We start from the raw sequence: 18,707 nt of genomic DNA, 5'->3' as shown, positions 1-18,707 counted from the left end.
CTACCTATGTATAGCGTCACAATGGTAACTCCGAACATGGCCAGGTAACATGTCTAAGATCATGGAATTGTCACCCCAATGCCATTCTGGCATTGGGGAGACAATTCCATGATCCCCAGAGTCTCTAGCACAGACCCGGGTACTGCCAAACTACCTTTCCTGGGGTTTCACTGCAGCTGCTGCTGCTGCCAACCCCTCAGACAGGTTTCTGCCCTCCTGGGGTCCAGCCAGGCTTGGCCCAGGAAGACACAACAAAGGACTTCCTCAGAGAGAGGGTGTTATACCCTCTCCCTTTGGAAAAAGGTGTCAGGGCTGGGGAGGAGTAGCCTCCCCCTGCCTCTGGAAATGCTTTGATGGGCACAGAGGGTGCCCATCTCTGCATAAGCCAGTCTACACCGGTTCAGGGATCCCCCAGCCCTGCTCTGGCACGAAACTGGACAAAGGAAAGGGGAGTGACCACTCTCCTGACCTCCCCTGGGAGGTGCCCAGAGCTCCTCCAGTGTGCTCCAGACCTCTGCCATCTTGGAAACAGAGGTGCTGCTGGCACACTGGACTGCTCTGAGTGGCCAGTGCCAGCAGGTGACGTCAGAGACTCCTTCTGATAGGCTCTTACCTGTGTTGCTAGCCTATCCTCCTTCCTAAGTAGCCAAACCTCCTTTTCTGGCTATTTAGGGTCTCTGCTTTGGGGAATTCTTTAGATAACGAATGCAAGAGCTCATCAGAGTTCCTCTGCAACTCTCTCTTCACCTTCTGCCAAGGAATCGACCGCTGACTGCTCTGGATGCCTGCAAAACCGCAACAAAGTAGCAAAGACGACTATTGCAACCTTGTATCGCTGATCCTGCAGCCTTCTCGACTGTTTTCCTGATGGTGCATGCTGTGGGGGTAGTCTGCCTCCTCTCTGCACTAGAAGCTCTGAAGAAATCTCCTGTGGGTCGACGGAATCTTCCCCCTGCAACCGCAGGCACCAAAAGACTGCATCACCGGTCCTCTGGGTCCCCTCTCAGCACGACGAGCGTGGTCCCTGGAACTCAGCAACTCTGTCCAAGTGACTCCCACAGTCCAATGACTCTTCAGTCCAAGTTTGGTGGAGGTAAATCCTTGCCTCCCCACGCTAGACTGCATTGCTGGGTACCGCGTGATTTGCAGCTGCTCCGGCTCCTGAGCACTCTTCCAGGATTTCCTTTGTGCACAGCCAAGCCTGGGTCCCCGACACTCTAACCTGCAGTGCACGACCTCCTGAGTTGTCCTCCAGCGTCTTGGGACCTTCTTTTGTGACTTCGGGTGAGCTCCGGTTCACTCTTCTTCGTAGTGCCTGTTCCGGCACTTCTGCGGGTGCTGCTTGCTTCTGAGTGGGCTCCTTGTCTTGCTGGGCGCCCCCTCTATCTCCTCACGCAAGTGGCGACATCCTGGTCCCTCCTGGGCCACAGCAGTATCCAAAAACCCTAACCGCGACCTTTGCAGCTAGCAAGGCTTGTTTGCGGTCTTTCTGCGTGGGAACACCTCTGCAAGCTTCTTCACGACGTGGGACATCCATCTTCCAAAGGGGAAGTTCCTAGTCCTCTTCGTTCTTGCAGAATCCACAGCTTCTACCATCCGGTGGCAGCTTCTTTGCACCCACAGCTGGCATTTCCTGGGCATCTGCCTACTCCCGACTTGAGTGTGACTCTTGGACTTGGTCCCCTTGTTCCACAGGTACTCTCGTCTGGAAATCCATCGTTGTTGCATTGCTGGTGTTGGTCTTCCTTGCAAAATTCCCCTATCACGACTTCTGTGCTCTCTGGGGAACTTAGGTGCACTCTACACCTACTTTTCAGGGTCTTGGGGTGGGCTATTTTTCTAACCCTCACTGTTTTCTTACAGTCCCAGCGACCCTCTACAAGCTCACATAGGTTTGGGGTCCATTCGTGGTTTGCATCCCACTTCTGGAGTATATGGTTTGTGTTGCCCCTATACCTATGTGCTCTCATTGCAATCTATTGTGACTGTACATTGCTTGCATTGCTTTCTATTGCTATTAATGCATATTTTTGGTATTGTGTACATATATCTTGTGTATATTTGCTATCCTCATACTGAGGCTACTCACTGAGATACTTTTGGCATATTGTCATAAAAATAAAGTACCTTTATTTTTAGTATATCTGTGTATTGTGTTTTCTTATGATATTGTGCATATGACACCAGTGGTATAGTAGGAGCTTTGCATGTCTCCTAGTTCAGCCTAAGCTGCTCTGCTAAGCTACCTTTTCTATCAGCCTAAGCTGCTAGACACCTCTTCTACACTAATAAGGGATACCTGGACCTGGTGCAGAGTGTAAGTACCCCTTGGTACCCACTACAAACCTGGCCAGCCTCCTACAGGGGTGCTCTTCTTCAGATCTGCGTGCAGGCTGGCGCAGAAAGAAAAGAACTGACGTCTGCGTGCCAGGATGGCACCTATATACGACCTGCGACATTATATCTGGCGAACACTAAGTCAATGATGGACGTGGAGTGGACCGATGCCACTTAATGGCACAAAGGAGTACTGTTCGAGAAAACTCTCTGGATCCAGACTGACGCCTGTGAGAAATTCTATGGTAAGGACTCTGCAACTAGAAGTTTATCAGATGTTCTCTTTTGAGAGCAGCGTCCAGGAGCAAAAATAAAACAGAACATGAGTGCAAAGTGAGAAGAGAAGACTTGGTAAAATAAAAGAGCTAACTGTAGAAAATAAAACTTTGCAATTTTGTTTGTCCTACTGGGCACGTTTTTGCCAGCTACACGTCTTCTGTTTGCAGGGCCCTATAAGTTAAAACCAAGTATCTCAATCAGATTGGGAGCCGCAGATGAGCACTGAATAAGTTGAATCAATCAGCGCCTGGTCTCTGCTCCGCAGATAGGAATGTAAATGATGATTGGCTTGCAGTGATATTTACGAGGCTTATTCTTTGCATAGCAACAAATAATGCTACCTAAGCCAACACATGGTAAAGAACAGGTGGGCTCCAAGGCCTTTTTAGACAACAACTGAGTCTCGCCAGCGAGACACATTCGCGCTACTGCATGCCCTCACAGGTTTGACCCCAATAATGTGAGGTTGAAGCAGTTTAAGTGGGAAATCATCATTAACTTTAGTCAACCACACACTGAAAATTCATCAATTGACCCAAAAGGGTCTTTGTCTTTCTCACCAGCAGTGGCCTGCACCTCACCACACGTGACAGGACGTCTGGTATTTCTTCAAAAAAAAAAATATATATATATCTTTTAAACAAAACAGTAACACCAACATAAAATATTGACTGCGTCAGCAGATAATAGTATGCCTAATCGGTGGACACTGAAACAGACAACCAATTGAGGTAATTTTACTGCCCATGGTTTGAAGAGTGGACTGAGGGACAACACAAGCCGGACATGAAACATAATTTTTATCTGTTCCTACTGTGTGTCTGTAACACAGTGACACTACTTCTGAACCACAGACCTCGTTGAAAAGTGCACAGAAGTGTATAAGCACTATGTGCCCCACTGACAGCGAGCAGAGGCGTATTGCAATTATCATCACACTGGTCACGGGATCCAACACAAACCTATGACCTTTGCAATGACCCATATACATTGTGGATTCATATGTCAAAAGTTACAGGTCAAAAAAGGTCAGTAACTAATCGCTGATTGGCCAACACTCAACATTAGTATTATTAAATGATTAGTCTGTTTTGTTACACTGCTGCTGACCGTAGTTCTCATGTAAACCCACATATTTCTTAACTATGGCAGGTGTGCCAGATTTTCTTTGTAAACCTGGCAACAACTGGTAATGCCATTAATTAACAGCACACCTTTTGTCAGTCAAATAAAGCCGCACAGCTACTAAGCACAATAGACGTCTTACTATTTTTTTTTTTTTTACAAAGCCTTTATTTCTTGCAGACTTTAGTGATACTGATTTGACACGACAGTTTTTTCAGCGACTGTGCCGCAGAGGAGTCTAGACAGTAGTTTACATTTCACCTAAAATTCGTATGCCTTGTGTATATTTATAGTTATGGCTTTGGCTATAAAGCGGTTTATCGGCTTTATGTACAACATCGTTTTGTTAGCTTTGTGAAATATCACATTTCAAGCAGTTAGGCATGCCACTAGGTGGCACTGTGGTTACTCAGACCTTGAAAGCCAAGTGGAACTGCAGTTTAAGGAAGATTGGAATGCTAACGTGAAGGTGCCATACTGTCTAATGGCGCCTCGACGTCAGAAAAAACAAGCATTGGCATAGCCAATGGGTCGTGCCTATGGCTTTGCCAATATGTTTTAGCCATGTTGTACTTTGCGGCTGTATAATTCCACAATTCCAATGGCCCTGCTGATGGTGCAAAGCCAAAAGGTCTCGTGTATGTGGCAACCTGAGAGCTATCAGCACTGTCAATATCTTTCAGCCATGTGCTATGGAGCGGAGTGGGTATATGTGGTGTGGAGTGGAATTATGTAGTATGACTTTAATAGTCTGTTGTGGACTTGTGTGGCGTTGATGGGAGTTGTGTGGTGGAATTATGTGGCATGTTGCGCAGTGGAAATATGTGGACAGTAATTATGTGGTATTGAGTGTACTGGAATTACAAGGAGTGAGTGTGTGACATGGCGTGTAATTATTTGTAGTGGTATTGTGCGTTGTGGAGCAAAAGGTCTCGGCAATCCAAAAGCTAGTTGTTGTTGGCGTTGTCAATGTCCATGTTTTTATCCATGTGGAACAGCAGCATGTGTATTTTTGGTGCTACGAGGTCACAGCCTTTGACAGAAAGCACTGTCAATATCAAAGTCATTATTTTAAACTTGCATTACACACAGTATATGACAGACTGCTACAAAATGCGCTAAAAGGTTTAAGATAAAATGGTGCTTCCAAAACATAGATTTCAGTAATACCTAGACTGGACGTAATGCAATTTTATACATAACTTTTGCTTCAACCCCTCCAGGGGTAGTAAAGGCTCAATAAATACAATTAAAAGCATGCAATTCACAACTTAATTGTTAACTCTGCACTACCTCTCAAAAATAATAAATCTCTGTCATCACAGAGCTTCAAGTTACTTCATCGATTAAAGCCAGTACATGCGCCCAAGCATACTATACATTTGCAGATTACCCTTTACGTTTGCAGACCAACTTGCTGTGCATATTTTCATTTCTTTCAGGCAAGCACCCTGGCAGCTGTCTGCTCAGCTTGGTTTCACAGCACAGGGACTCACTAACCCTTCAGCTGAAGCATTCAAACTCTGTGTCAGTAAACAGTAATCGAAACTGCTGCAAGCTGACTGGGAAGTAAATTCCCTGGTAAAGGGACACGTGTCCCACAGCCATCTAAATCATACAGCGTCGCAGATGCCTCACAACAGAAAAGAACAAGCTGGACACTCTGACTCATGGGGGGGGGGGGGGGGGGGATAGAGGTGAAAATGTCATGGGAGGTAGTTGACGACTGTCTCTTTATCCTCGTAAAATTAATCTGGGCCGTTTCTTTATATTCCACTACATTTCTCTTCGTAGCAATATGTTAAAATGTACTGTATCCAATGGTCTGTTTCCATATTTCCTGGTTACACAAAAATGAATGTAATGTGCTTTACTTACATCCCAGTGATTAATGAAATTGTTCACTGAGGATGCTGCGTTATCTACATTGCAGAAAGGGTAGAAAAGAATGAGAAATCCAAAGAAGTTTTTTTTTTTTTTTAAATAAATTTCTGTTCGACAGTCTCTGTCAAACATGCTCATTTCATGTTAGCTCGCGGCATACCGAGAGGCTTATACGAGCCATCATTCTAACACTAACCTTGAATTTTGACCTCCACACATTTTGTGAGTGTTTACAGTTGCATGTCGGAGCACTTAGTGACTGGAAGCAAGAGCCTGGCTGGCTGCCTGGAACGAGGAGGCATGACTGGTCTTCTCACACAATGTGGATGCAATTGTTTGAAAAGCTGCTAAGTCCTGATACAGGGTCTTAAAGAAGCAAGACCGAGTTACTCTTCAAAATAAATATAGAGATGCACTCAAATTTCTGCAACACAAATGTGTATTTGTTTTTCTCGACTGCAGGGGGCAACATTATGTAGCATGTACACCATGTGAGCAAAGACCTATGGCAGGACAGCAAGAGATAACACGCTACTCCACCTCACCTAATGGACACAATTAAATTGCATGATTCACAGCTTTGATGCCAGCCCCCAGACACTACAAGCTAGCAAAAGAACCGAATAAGTCAACCTCTAATCCCCTCCCCAACAAACACAGTGGCCGAGCTAACCTCCTCTCACAAGCTATCCTTCAAGAAAACCACCTTCAATGATTTAAAAAATGTCCAAAGTTGTGCATGCGACATCCTGGGACCATGTGTAGGAGGCTGGCCTGGCTTACAGTGGGTACTTGATGGTACTAGCACATTGTGCCAGGTCCAGTTATCCCTTATTAGTAGATTAATAGTGTTCTAGCAGCTTAGGCTGATAGATGTAGCAATAACAGAGCAGCTTAGGCTGAACTAGGAGACATGCAAAGCTCCTACTATACCACTTATATCATATAGCACTATATATCAAAAGAAACACAATACTCAGAATTACTAAAAATAAAGGATATACTCCCTTAGGAGGTAAGTAAAATACACAAAAAACACACACAAACCAAAATCAAGTAAGCAAACAGTTAGGAAAGTAGGGGACCAAGTCCAAGAGACACGCAAGTGTCCAGGGGGGGCAGGAGCCCACTAAACCCCGGATGAAGGTGCAAAAGGGCTGCCTCCGGGTGGAAGAAGCCGAAGATTCTGGAACAACGGAAGGTGCCAGGAACTTCTCCTTTGGTCAGAAGATGTCCCATGGCGTGCTGGAGGATGCAGAGTGGTTTCCACGCAGAAAGACAGCAAACAAGCCTTGCTAGCTGCAAGAGTCGCGGTTGAAGATAATGGGTGCTGCCGGGCCCAGGAAGGACCAGGAGGTCGCCCCTTGGCGGAGGAGACAGAGGGGGCACTCAGCAACAGAGAGCCCACACAGAAGCAGGCAGCACCCGCAGAAGTACTTGAACAGGCGTTCAAGAAATCTGAGCACGGTGGTCGTCTCAACACAACAAAAGAGGGTCCCACGAAGTCGGTGGTCAACTCAGTGAGTTGAGCAATGAAGGACGGAGTGCTGGGGACCTTGGCTAGGCTGTGCAAAGGAATCCTTGCAAGAGTGCACAGAAGCCCTAGCAGCTGCAGATCACGCAGTACACAGGATTACTATCTGGCGTGGGGAGGCAAGGACTTACCTCCACCAAATTTGGACAGAAGGACCACTGGACTGTCGGGTCATTTGGATCCAGCTCCTGTGTTCCAGGGACCACGCTCATCAAGATGAGAGGGGACCCAGAGGACCGGTGATACAGAAGTTTGGTGCCTGCGTTAGCAGGGGGAAGATTCGGTCGACCCATGGGAGATTTCTTCTTGGCTTCCAGTTCAGGGTGAAGGCAGACAGCCTTCAGAGCATGCACCACTGGGAAACAGGCGAGAAAGCAGGTAGCATTAGGCACTACAATGTTGCTGGTAGTCTTCTTGCTACTTTGTTGCGGTTTTTCAGGCGTCCTGGAGCAGTCAGCTGTCGATCCTTGGCAGAAGTCGAAGAGGGAGATGCAGAGGAACTTTGGTGAGCTCTTGCATTCGTTATCTGAAGAGAAACCCACAGGAGGGACCCTAAATAGCCCTCAGAGGAGGATTGGCTACCTAACCAGGTAAGAGCCTATCAGGAGGGGTCTCTGACATCACCGGCTGGGCCTGGCCACTAAGAGGCCTCCATTGTGCCCTCACACCTCTGCATTCAAGATGGCAGAGGTCTGGGACACACTGGAGGAGCTCTGGGCACCACCCCTGGGGTGGTGATGGACAAGGGAGTGGTCACTCCCCTTTCCTTTGTCCAGTTTTGTGTCAGAGCAGGGGCTGGGGGATCCCTGAACTGGTGTAGACTGGCTTATGCAAGGAGGGCACCATCTGTGCCCTTCAAAGCATTTCCAGAGGCTGGGGGAGGCTACTGCTCCCAAGCCCTTAACACCTATTTCTAAAGGGGGAGGGTGTAACACACTCTCTCAGAGGAAATCCTTTGTTCTGCCTTCATGGGACTGGGCTGCCCAGACCCCAGGAGGGCAGAAACCTGTCTGAGGGTTAGCAGCGGCTGTAGCTGCAGAGAAAACCCCAGAGAGCTAGTTTGGCAGAACCCGGGGTCCATGCTGGAGCCCCGGGGATGCATGGGCTTGGCACCCCAATACCAGATGTGGCATGGGGGGGACAATTCCATGATCTTAAACATGTTACATGGCCATATTCGGAGTTACCATTGTGAAGCTACATATAGGTATTGACCTATATGTAGTGCAGGCGTATAATGGTGTCCCCGCACTCAAAGTCTGGGGAAATTGCCCTGAACAATGTGGGGGCACCTTGGCTAGTGCCAGGGTGCCCTCACACTTAGTAATTTTGCACCTAAACCTTCACCAAGTGAGGGTTAGACATATAGGTGACTTATAAGTTACTTAAATGCAGCGTAAAATGGCTGTGAAAAAACGTGGACGTTATTTCACTCAGGCTGCAGTGGCAGCCCTGTGTAAGAATTGTCTGAGCTCCCTATGGGTGGCAAAAGAAATGCTGCAGCCCATAGGGTTCTCCTGGAACCCCAATACCCTGGGGTACCTAGGTACCATATACTAGGGAATTATAAGGGTGTTCCAGGTGCCAATCAGAATTGCTAAAAATGGTCACTAGCCTGCAGTGACAATTTAAAAGACAGAGAGAGCATAAGCACTGAGGTTCTGGTTAGCAGAACCTTAGTGACACAGTTAGGCACCACACAGGGAACACATATAGGCCACAAACTATGAGCACTGGGGTCCTGGCTAGCAAGATCCTAGTGACACAGGCAAAAACAAACTGACACACAAGTAAAAATGGCGGTAACGTGCCAGGCAAGATGGTACTTTCCTACACATGTTAGAATGCCTCGTCAGAGGTTGTAAGCGTTTTAAAATCAAATTTCACAGCTTTGCCCGCAGCTACTCCTGCCTTCTTCTGCTACAGTTTGAAGTCACAGGCAAAGCGTGTGGAAAGAAAATAAAGAGTGCTGCCTGGAGAAATTCTGGATTGATAGCACGCGATGGGCACAGTCAGACGAATGTGGCAAGACCAGAACCATGTTTATAGGTCTGTTTATGGAGGAAGCCTGGAACAGTAATCTAGATGTCCCACAAAACAACAGATAAATAGCAAAGCGTAAGAATACAGTACTTGGGCAGTGCTCTGTGGGAGGTAACAAAAGAAAAAAGAGGGACAAAAAGGATTGACCACTGGCAAGCAAGGATTTTTGAAGGACACTTAAATGAAAAGCAGTGGGCGAGCTTTAGGCCCACAACGAAGTATATATTAACATATATACAACAGGTTCTGCACATATACTAACGTATATACAACAGGTCTGGAAAGCTCAATCTAAAAAGAGCCAAAGCAATGGAGGAGGGAGCAGCAGGCAACAGGAGTGGTGGGGGGTAGAAAAAGTACCATCACGTCGGGAGCAGCAGACGGGCAATGATTAGGTTTGATTAATGAGTGTTTCAGAGGCAGTGACACTGGCCACAGAACCCATTTTCTCAGTCTCACATGTGGAGTAAGGAATGGGTCACAGGCAGTCACATTCCAAACTAAAAGACCTACAGCGCAGTCTGGTTTAAGAAAAGCCTTTAGTTCGTCAATTTACCACAGAATAGCTGTAGGTCAAAGGACTGCAGAGAAGGCAACAATTATTGTCAAACACACTAGTGCCATGGAAGGGGCCCACTTGTAGGGAATTCTTCCAATGAGATTACTGCTTAGGGTATCTACCTCTGAGTCAATTACATAACTTAAATGAGCCTGAGAAAGCTGAAGACCCATAAAGAATGAGCTAGTTTCTAGAAATTACTTGTGGAGAACTAAGCACAAGGGAAAGAAAGGTCTGATGACCTCAAATCACAGAAAATGGATGGTAAATGGAAATTGAATAGTGTGTAAAGATGGCAGAGCAGGAGATGCACAAGCACCGGGCTTGCCAACTCTTTGCCCTGAAAAAGGATGCTCTGGTAACTCATCTACTTCACTGTAGGAAGATAGAATGAACATATAACTAGAATTCCTTACCAAATAATTTGGTGACAGTGGCACCTATGATTTATAGCACTATGATTCTGTAAAATCTGTGCTAGCAATTGCTTCATGAATCGATTTTATTAAAAAGCTCAATTGTGATAATACAAAATTCATCCTACGATAGCTCCTCTGTCTGGGAGTCAGCAGACTAGCTGAATTAAAAATGCTCTTATGTTATTCATAGTCAAAGAGCTATGACTAAAACAAGCCAGGTGTATCTTTAAGACAGGCAGAGAATATGCCACGTGTGCCAATGCAGAGAAGGTCCACAGGTCAGAGCAAAACAACAGAACATAAAGAGAGAAAATGAAAAAAGAATTATAGAACAGGGAAAGGAGCAAGTTAAGTCAATGTCTGAAGATGTGCAAGAGGTGAATCAAAGGTATGACAGAAGGATGAGTGTGAACGGGACACTGTTTAAAAAAAAAAAGAAGGAAAACTTACTGATGCCAAACTCAATCTGTTCGCTATACTTTTCCAGATCAATTTGAATGCTGGTTCTGAAGAAGTCCAGCTTGGCCTTGAGCTGCTGCGAGAGAGAGGCCATTGAGTTCTTCTGCTTAGAGAGAGTACTGTTATATCGCAAAAGATTCATCCTGCAATGTAAAACAGTATGTGTTTAGGAATGCACATCCAATACAATACCAAAATTAAAATACCCACCTGCAATTCACAAGTGCAACTCTATATGTCTGCCTGAGATCTCAACAAATGTACAATCGCCGAAGACATTTAGTAGTGAATCACCCTTCTATCACACAACCATCTCCACCTCAATGTCCTTTAAAAATGCTGGAATCATAAATAACACCGCCCTCAGTGTAACGTATGTAAGGAAAAGGTTAGAAAAATTCCACCACTCCCTCAAGATATAAAGTCACGTTAAGGAACTTCCTCACAGCTACATAGCAAATCACCAGATGGACTTTGCAGAGAACACCAGGCACCAGAATGGACGTCACCTCCCAAGCATCAATCTCCTGCATCAATGAAGAGGTGATGAAAACAGGAAGAGAGACGTTTTACCAGAAAAGATTGATAGAATTAGGATTATTTATGCATAAATTAAAGACACCAAGATGCAAAAGAAGATTAGAAGTAGCAATCCCGTTTTCATTAAGTGATACTCTTTACTATTCACAGAGACTAAAAGCACTTGCAGGTTTTCCCACTTTCAGGTTATTGGATAAGCCAAGGACACAGCGCCTATAGTACAATATTCAATAAAAGATATAAGAACCCAGTTGGAATTCAAGTTCTTTAGAGAGGCCCACTTCTCTTGAGGGTGATCTCTATGGAAATTAGGACAGTAGAGTCCACCAAAGGAGGAGAAACTGCCATATTGTCATGTTTTAACATTTGATTATGGGAATTTGTAAGAGAGAAGCATGACAAGCTGCTGTACTGGTAGCAGAGCAAGCTCTTTCCTGGTCTAGATTGGGTCTGCCAGCTCTTGGGTTACAAGTAATGAAAAAAGACTATCTGACTATGTATTATTTAGATGCTGAGAGAATGCAGACATATCAATTTAGAAAATGTAAATATATCCTTGATTTCACCCTTTTTGTCCTAATAAATGTGTTGCTTTGATCTTGAGTGTGTGTAAAGGCTGACAAGCTAGAAAATATGCTTTAGCTTAAACTGAATACACTGAGAATTTAGTAATACAAATATCTATAAAGATTGAGCAATAGGATCCTAAATAGATTTCACTCTCCAGCAAAAATATAAAGTCTACTTTAACTTGACATGATTGTGAGTTAAACCGTGATTCACCACAAACAGGTACCAGATCTAAACATTTGTCAAACAACAGACCAATTAACAACATGGACAAACACACAATGGAAAAAGCTTTTCATTTTAAAACCTTCTCATTTTTGCATACTCTGTAAAGTCGTTAAATAGACAGAAAGAAGCATCCTTGTGTGTAGAAGACAATTAATTCCTTTTGTTTTGGAAAATAGTGCTTTGCTTATTAATTTTGGATTAGAAGGGCATTTATTTGAATGCTGTAATAGCTGCAGAGAAGAAGCTGAGAAACAGCCTGGCAAAACAGGTAAAAGTGCATTGTTAATTCATGGCATGCTCCAAGAACACAGCTCTTGTTCTACCATCCAATGCAGATCCCTTCTTTCTGCAGTAAAAAGAGAATTTTAAACTTTGCACATGACTTCCTAGAAAAACGCCATGTAAACTAGAACACGAGTCATAGAGCATGAGACAGTAACCCAAAAAAAGATACTTAAGAACTATTCAAAAACACAATGTGCAGAGAGTTACCGCCCCTCCTAGATAAAGAATTAATTGATTGTGAATTCCATGAGAAGAACACAACAGTTTGTTGACTCTTTACATGCCAACATTGAGATATCAGAATAACCTTCATTGTACAACTATACATAACGGCTAAAAGCTATTGAAGGGAAGAACAAGCAGCAGTAGAATAAAAACACATTTTTGAAGATGACCTCTTAAATCTGAACACACACAGCATTATTTCAGAGGAGGGCAGAAATAATTGGAGAAAAAAAGTTACAGGTTTATTATTTATTTATCGGATGACACATTTCTCCTATTTAAAGCAGTCTGGGTGGCAGACATTCATCCAGAGGAAATCCCTCTAGTTCTGCCAATGACCAACAATTAACAGGCTTTCACTGAAAGATAAGTTCTGTGTCCTTATCATGGGAGAAATTTTCACAGGAAGTTAGACAGACTGCAAAAGCAGGATGGAGGTGCCCAACATCTGTACTATCCTCTTTCCTCTCTTGGCGACATAACAATGATGATCCAAGAAACAGCAGCATTTCAGTCCCATGCTGTAGGAGGCTGGCCTGGCTTATAGTGGGTACCTTGTGGTAGTTACACCTTGTGCCAGGTCCAGTTATCCCTTATTAGTAGAATAGAGGTGTTTCTAGCAGCTTAGGCTGATAGAGGTAGCTATCGCAAAGCAGCTTAGGCTGAACTAGGAGACATGCAAAGCTCCTACTATACCACTTATAGCATATAGCACAATAGCACAAGAAAACACAATACTCAGAGTTACTAAAAATAAAGGTACTTTATTTTATTGACAATAAGCCAAAAGTATCTCAGAGGATACCCTCACTTAGGAGGTAAGTAATATACACAAATTATATGTACACAAACCAAAAACAGGTAAGTAACAGTAAGAAAAGTAGTGCAAACAATGTAGAATCACAATAGGATGCAATAGGTAGAAATAGGCCTAGGGGCAACACAAACCATATATTCCAAAAGTCGAATGCGAACCACGAATGGACCCCAGGCCTATGGGAGCTTGTAGAGGGTCGCTGGGACTGTGAGAAAACAGTAAGGCTGTCTAAGATAACCCACCCCAAGACCCTGAAAAGTAGGAGTAAAGTTACCCTAGTACCCCAGAAAGACAGTATAGTCAAGTTAAGGAATTCTGCAAGAACCACAACCACCAGCAAAACACTGAAGACGGATTCCTGGACCTGAGGACCTGTAAAGGAAGGGGACCAAGTCCAAGAGTCACTCAAGTGTCCAGGGGGGCAGGAGCCCACTAAACCCCGGATGAAGGTGCAAAAGGGCTGCCTCCAGGTGGAAGAAGCCAAAGATTCTGCAACAACGGAAGGTGCCTGGAACTTCTCCTTTGGTCAGAAGATGTCCCACGGCGTGCTGGAGGATGCAGAAGTGTTCTCATGCAGAAATACCGCAAACAAGCCTTACTAGCTGCAAGAGTCGTGGTTGAGGATTTTGGGAGCTGCTGGGACCAGGAAGAACCAGGATGTCGCCCCTTGGAGGAGGAGACCGAGGGGGCGCTCAGCAACTCAGAGAGCCCCCACAGAAGCAGGCAGCACCTGCAGAAGTACCGGAACAGGCACTTAGAAGATCTGAGGACAGCAGTTGACTCAGAGTCACAAAGGAGGGTCCCACGATGTCGGAGTCCAACTCAGCGAGTTGGTCAATGCAGGACAGAGTGCTGGGGACCGAGGCTAGGCTGTGCACAAAGGAATCTTTGGAAAAGTGCACAGAAGCCGGAGCAGCTGCAGATCACGCAGTACACAGGATTACTGTCTGGCGTGGGGAGACAAGGACTTACCTCCACCAAATTTGGACAGAAGGGCCACTGGACTGTGGGAGACACCTGGACCCAGCTCATGTGTTCCAGGGACCACACTCGTCAGAATGAGAGGGGACCCAGAGGACTGGTGATACATAAGTTTGGTGCCTGCATTGGCAGGGGGAAGATTCCGTCGACCCACAGGAGATTTCTTCTTGGCTTCCAGTGCAGGGTGAAGGAAGACAGCCTTCAGAGCATGCACCACCAGGAAACAGTCGAGAAAGCCGCAGGATGAGGAGCTACAATGTTGCTGGTAGTCGTCTTGCTACTTTGTTGCGGTTTTGCAGGCGTCCCGGAGCGGTGAGTGGTCGATCCTTAGCAGAAATCGATGAGGGAAGTGCAGAGGAACACTGGTGAGCTCTTGCATTCGTAATCTAAGGAATAGCCCAGAGGAGAAATCCTAAATAGCCCCAAAAGGAGGATTGGCTACTGAGAAAGGTAAGCACCTATCAGAGGGGGTCTCTGACGTCACCTGCTAGCACTGGCCACTCAGAGCTGTCCATTGTGCCCCAACACCTCTGAATCCAAGATGGCAGAGGTCTGGGACTCACTGGAGGAGATCTGGGCACCTCCCCTGGGAGGTGCTGGTCACGGGTGTGGTCACTCCCCTTTCCTTTGTCCAGTTTCACGCCAGAGCAGGGCTGGGGGATCCCTGAACCGGTGTAGACTGGCTTATGCAGAGATGGGCACCATCTGTGCTCATCAAAGCATTTGCAGAGGCTGGGGGAGGCTGCTCCTCCCCAGCCCTTAACACCTATTTCCAAAGGGAGCGGGTGTAACACCCTCTGTCAGAGTAAATCCTTTGTTCTGCCTTCCTGGACCCAGGCTGCCCAGGCCCCAGGGGGGCAGAAACCTGTCTGAGGGGTTGGCAGCAGCAGCAGCTGCAGTAGAGACCCCGGAAAGGCAGTTTGGCAGTACCCAGGTTCTGTGCTAGAGACCCGGGGATGCATGGAATTGTCACCCCCAATATCAGAATGGTATTGGGGTGACAATTCCATGATCCTAGACATGTTACATGGCCATGTTCGGAGTTACCAATGTGACGCTACATATAGGTAGTGACCTATATGTAGTGCACGCATGTAATGGTGTCCCCGCACTCACAAAGTTCGGGGAATTTGCCCTTAACAATGTGGGGGCACCTTGGCTAGTGCCATGGTGCCCACACACTAAGTAACTTGGCACCTAACCTTCACCAAGTGAGGGTTAGACATATAGGTGACTTATAAGTTATTTATGTGCAGTGAAAAATGGCTGTGAAATAACGTGGACGTTATTTCACTCAGGCTGCAGTGGCAGTCCTGTGTAAGAATGGTCTGATCTCCCTATGGGTGGCAAAAGAAATGCTGCAGCCCATAGGGATCTCCTGGAACCCCAATACCCTGGGTACCTCAGTATCATATACAAGGGAATTATAAGGGTGTTCCAGTGTGCCAATGAGAATTGGTAAAATTAGTCACTAGCCTGCAGTGACAATTTTAAAAAGCAGAGAGAGCATAAACACTGAGGTTCTGGTTAGCAGAGCCTCAGTGATACAGTTAGGCACCACAAAGGGAAAACATACAGGGCATACATTATGAGCACTGGGGTCCTGCCTAGAAGGATCCCAGTGACACATGGGCAAAAACAAACATACATACAGTGAAAATGGGGGTAACATGCCAGGCAAGATGGTACTTTCCTACACATGCCATGCTATGTCACTCCCATTCTTGGGCTGGTTGGAGTCTGTGAGCACTGAGGCGTGGAACACTGTCATCACTATTCCAAAAGTGCCTATGGTCTAATGGGCCAATAATGCAAATTGTTCTTTTATTTCCTTTCTTTCCTGTCAGCCTGTTCGCCTCCAAGTGACCGCAGAAAACAGTGAACACTGAACATCCACGGTAGCTGGAGTGAACTATATTAGAATATCAGTGGCAGAATGGAGTGCAGATAACGTCAATTAATGTGGCAGGCAGCACTGTAGGCGAGTGTGTGGAGAGCTCACTCCAGATTTGTTTATATTGTACTTAAGATATCACCAGAGTCAACATAGGCTATAGATTTCCATAATGACTTTGCTTTTAATGTGCTCTTAGCACCGTTAAGTGTACATTATCCCAGTTTTTTTGCTTAGCTATGCCTCTTTTGTAAAGAAAACTCAGGGTAAACTCCATTCATGGGAAAATCCTAGGTGGCTCTGATCTTAACTGCATGTCAAGATTTCTTACATTTAGCTGGACTATCTATTTCACTATTATAATGGGGGCAAAAGTATGATGGTTCTAAGCACTCAAATATCTAGGCAGTGTGTGGAAAAGGGAAGGGGGGGTCATCACATAAAAACAAAGCTGTGCCGAAGGAGATTACTGAACAACACATTATCCACTACGGGGACAGACCCTGCAGCTGCAGCTTTTTTTTCCCCGCTTCATGCCCCCATTGCCCTCTTCTGACAAATCCAGAAGAAATCCTAAATCTTCCGCTGCCACCAGTCACCAAACATGCTTTTAATGGGGATCGCAATGCTCCAGAGGAGTCAACAAGTTTTATATCAGCCCTTGACTTCTGGCTACTTGAAAGTGGAATTTTTGGAGCCTCCATTTGACCTCACTGGGGCTTACCCTCGGAGTCTTCTTCTGGGGGAAGTCTATGAATCTATTACTATCATATATATCTAACCCACCTTTGTCTGGTGAAGGAATGAATAAGCCAATGATCTTAAGACAAAATTAAGCCCAGGCATTTCTTTTCTGGAAGACCTAATACTGATCTCTGATGTATCTTATTTACGATTTCTGCCACAGATATATTTTTGTCACTGGGTTCAAGGTTAGGGGCTTGTGTGAAGACAGACAATTTGTCTAGGCAAAGGCCTAATCCCATGCTATGACTCAAAACAAATCAAATGAATTAACTTTAGATCTCAAATCTTCAAAGATGATACCCGATGGAGGAGCATCAATACTACTGCAACAGTTCCAGCCTTAGGGACATTAAGAAAGGCTAAGATAAAATCAAACAATAAGGCGCCATCAAACAATAAGAGACTACATTTTAAATGTCATAAAGCTTATTTTATGCTCAGCTGGGATTTACAAAGGTTCAAGAATTGTATTCAGTCAATATGACAAAATAACTTGGGACATGGCTCACTGAAAAATATGAAAAACAATATTCTGAGTTATGGGGTTGCTATCTAATATGAGGTCTGCTTTTAAAGAAATGGAAATACCCATGCAAGACTTTTTTTTTTTTTCTTTTTTTTTTTTTATGTCCCACAGTCTTTTTTTATTCAACTTGACACGGATAATTTATCATATAAATGTTCTTAACCAGAAGCCACTTGTGCAATCCGCTTTCTTCAGTTCATACTGCTGGACAGCTTGTGCAACAGATCTGCAGAATTCAGACTTCTATGAATATCTATTTTAACAAGCCTCCTTGCCTTTCTTAATTATTTTATACTAATCCTGGACACCGCCAGACACGTAAGTTTCAACAACCTTCTCAATTTTACTTGCATATGTAATAATGACCTACTCATACAATATTAGATGCTGAGAATTCACGCTATTCTCCAGAAAGGAAAAATCCAGCACATTCTAGCATTTTTCGACTATCTAGAAATTCATCCACTTACCAAACGTCGATGTGCGAGTCAGGTGGATCCTGCAATTTTGTCATTTATATAACTGTCCTTATTCAAAAATGTATCTTTTACCATCTCTTTGCTTCCAAGCTTAAAGATGGACAGTTCCATAGGGCCATGAAATCATCCAATTGGTTAGCCACAGAGACACAATAGAATATAATCATGGATTCACTTATTGGGTGTTCCGTGTTTCAGATAGATACAAATTTAAACTTCAACATTATCTGATTCTTAGTGATTTTTATATAACCTATGTGAGCATACTTAGGTGAAATACTAACTCTGGAATATGCTGTCAATTTCCTCGGTGTTGCTCACTAGCCGCAGACCAAGTTCACGTATTTGCATTGTGTCACACTCTTCAATCTTTTTTCAAGAATAATATGTAAGAATCTCTGCCTCTGTTGGCACACCCGAGTATGATCTATTTGTTGTCTGTGTTTGGGATTACCCTGGAGATATGTGAATATCTATCTGGCAGTTCTGATAATTCAAATGCAGATTACACATCAGAATCAGGTCTATGGTAATCCAGATATTCATTTATTGATACAGGAACTACTATATATTTATTGTTTTTAGAGAAGGGTGTATCAACCACATCACAACCACAGATTTTATTACGTCTACAGTGGGTTCAATTAGGAAGTTTTAATGAAAATGCATCCATATAAAATTACATTTACAAAAAACACAGTGTTGTGACACCATGCTGCATGGTGTTGATGGACATCTTCCAGTGAGGTGTTGGAATTTACATTGGCCAGTGAGGG

The 18,707-nt window shown here is 44.7% G+C and overlaps 1 protein-coding gene across 2 annotated transcripts in view; it reads right to left on the bottom strand.

The window, feature by feature from the left end:
* The window catches only part of IKBKB (inhibitor of nuclear factor kappa B kinase subunit beta), a 419,227-nt gene that overhangs the window by 145,435 nt on the left and 255,085 nt on the right, over positions 1–18,707 (bottom strand). For both annotated transcript variants that reach the window (XM_069214097.1, XM_069214096.1), the window contains exon 14: positions 10,631–10,782. In XM_069214097.1, coding sequence (XP_069070198.1) covers positions 10,631–10,782 — 152 coding nt within the window. The remainder of the gene's footprint in view (positions 1–10,630; positions 10,783–18,707) is intronic.

The sequence above is a fragment of the Pleurodeles waltl genome, chromosome 11, assembly GCF_031143425.1.
Source record: "Pleurodeles waltl isolate 20211129_DDA chromosome 11, aPleWal1.hap1.20221129, whole genome shotgun sequence".
NCBI classification, from domain to species: Eukaryota; Metazoa; Chordata; class Amphibia; order Caudata; family Salamandridae; genus Pleurodeles; species Pleurodeles waltl.
Note: the sequence above shows the minus strand (reverse complement) of the source record. Positions and strands in the feature narration are given on the sequence as shown.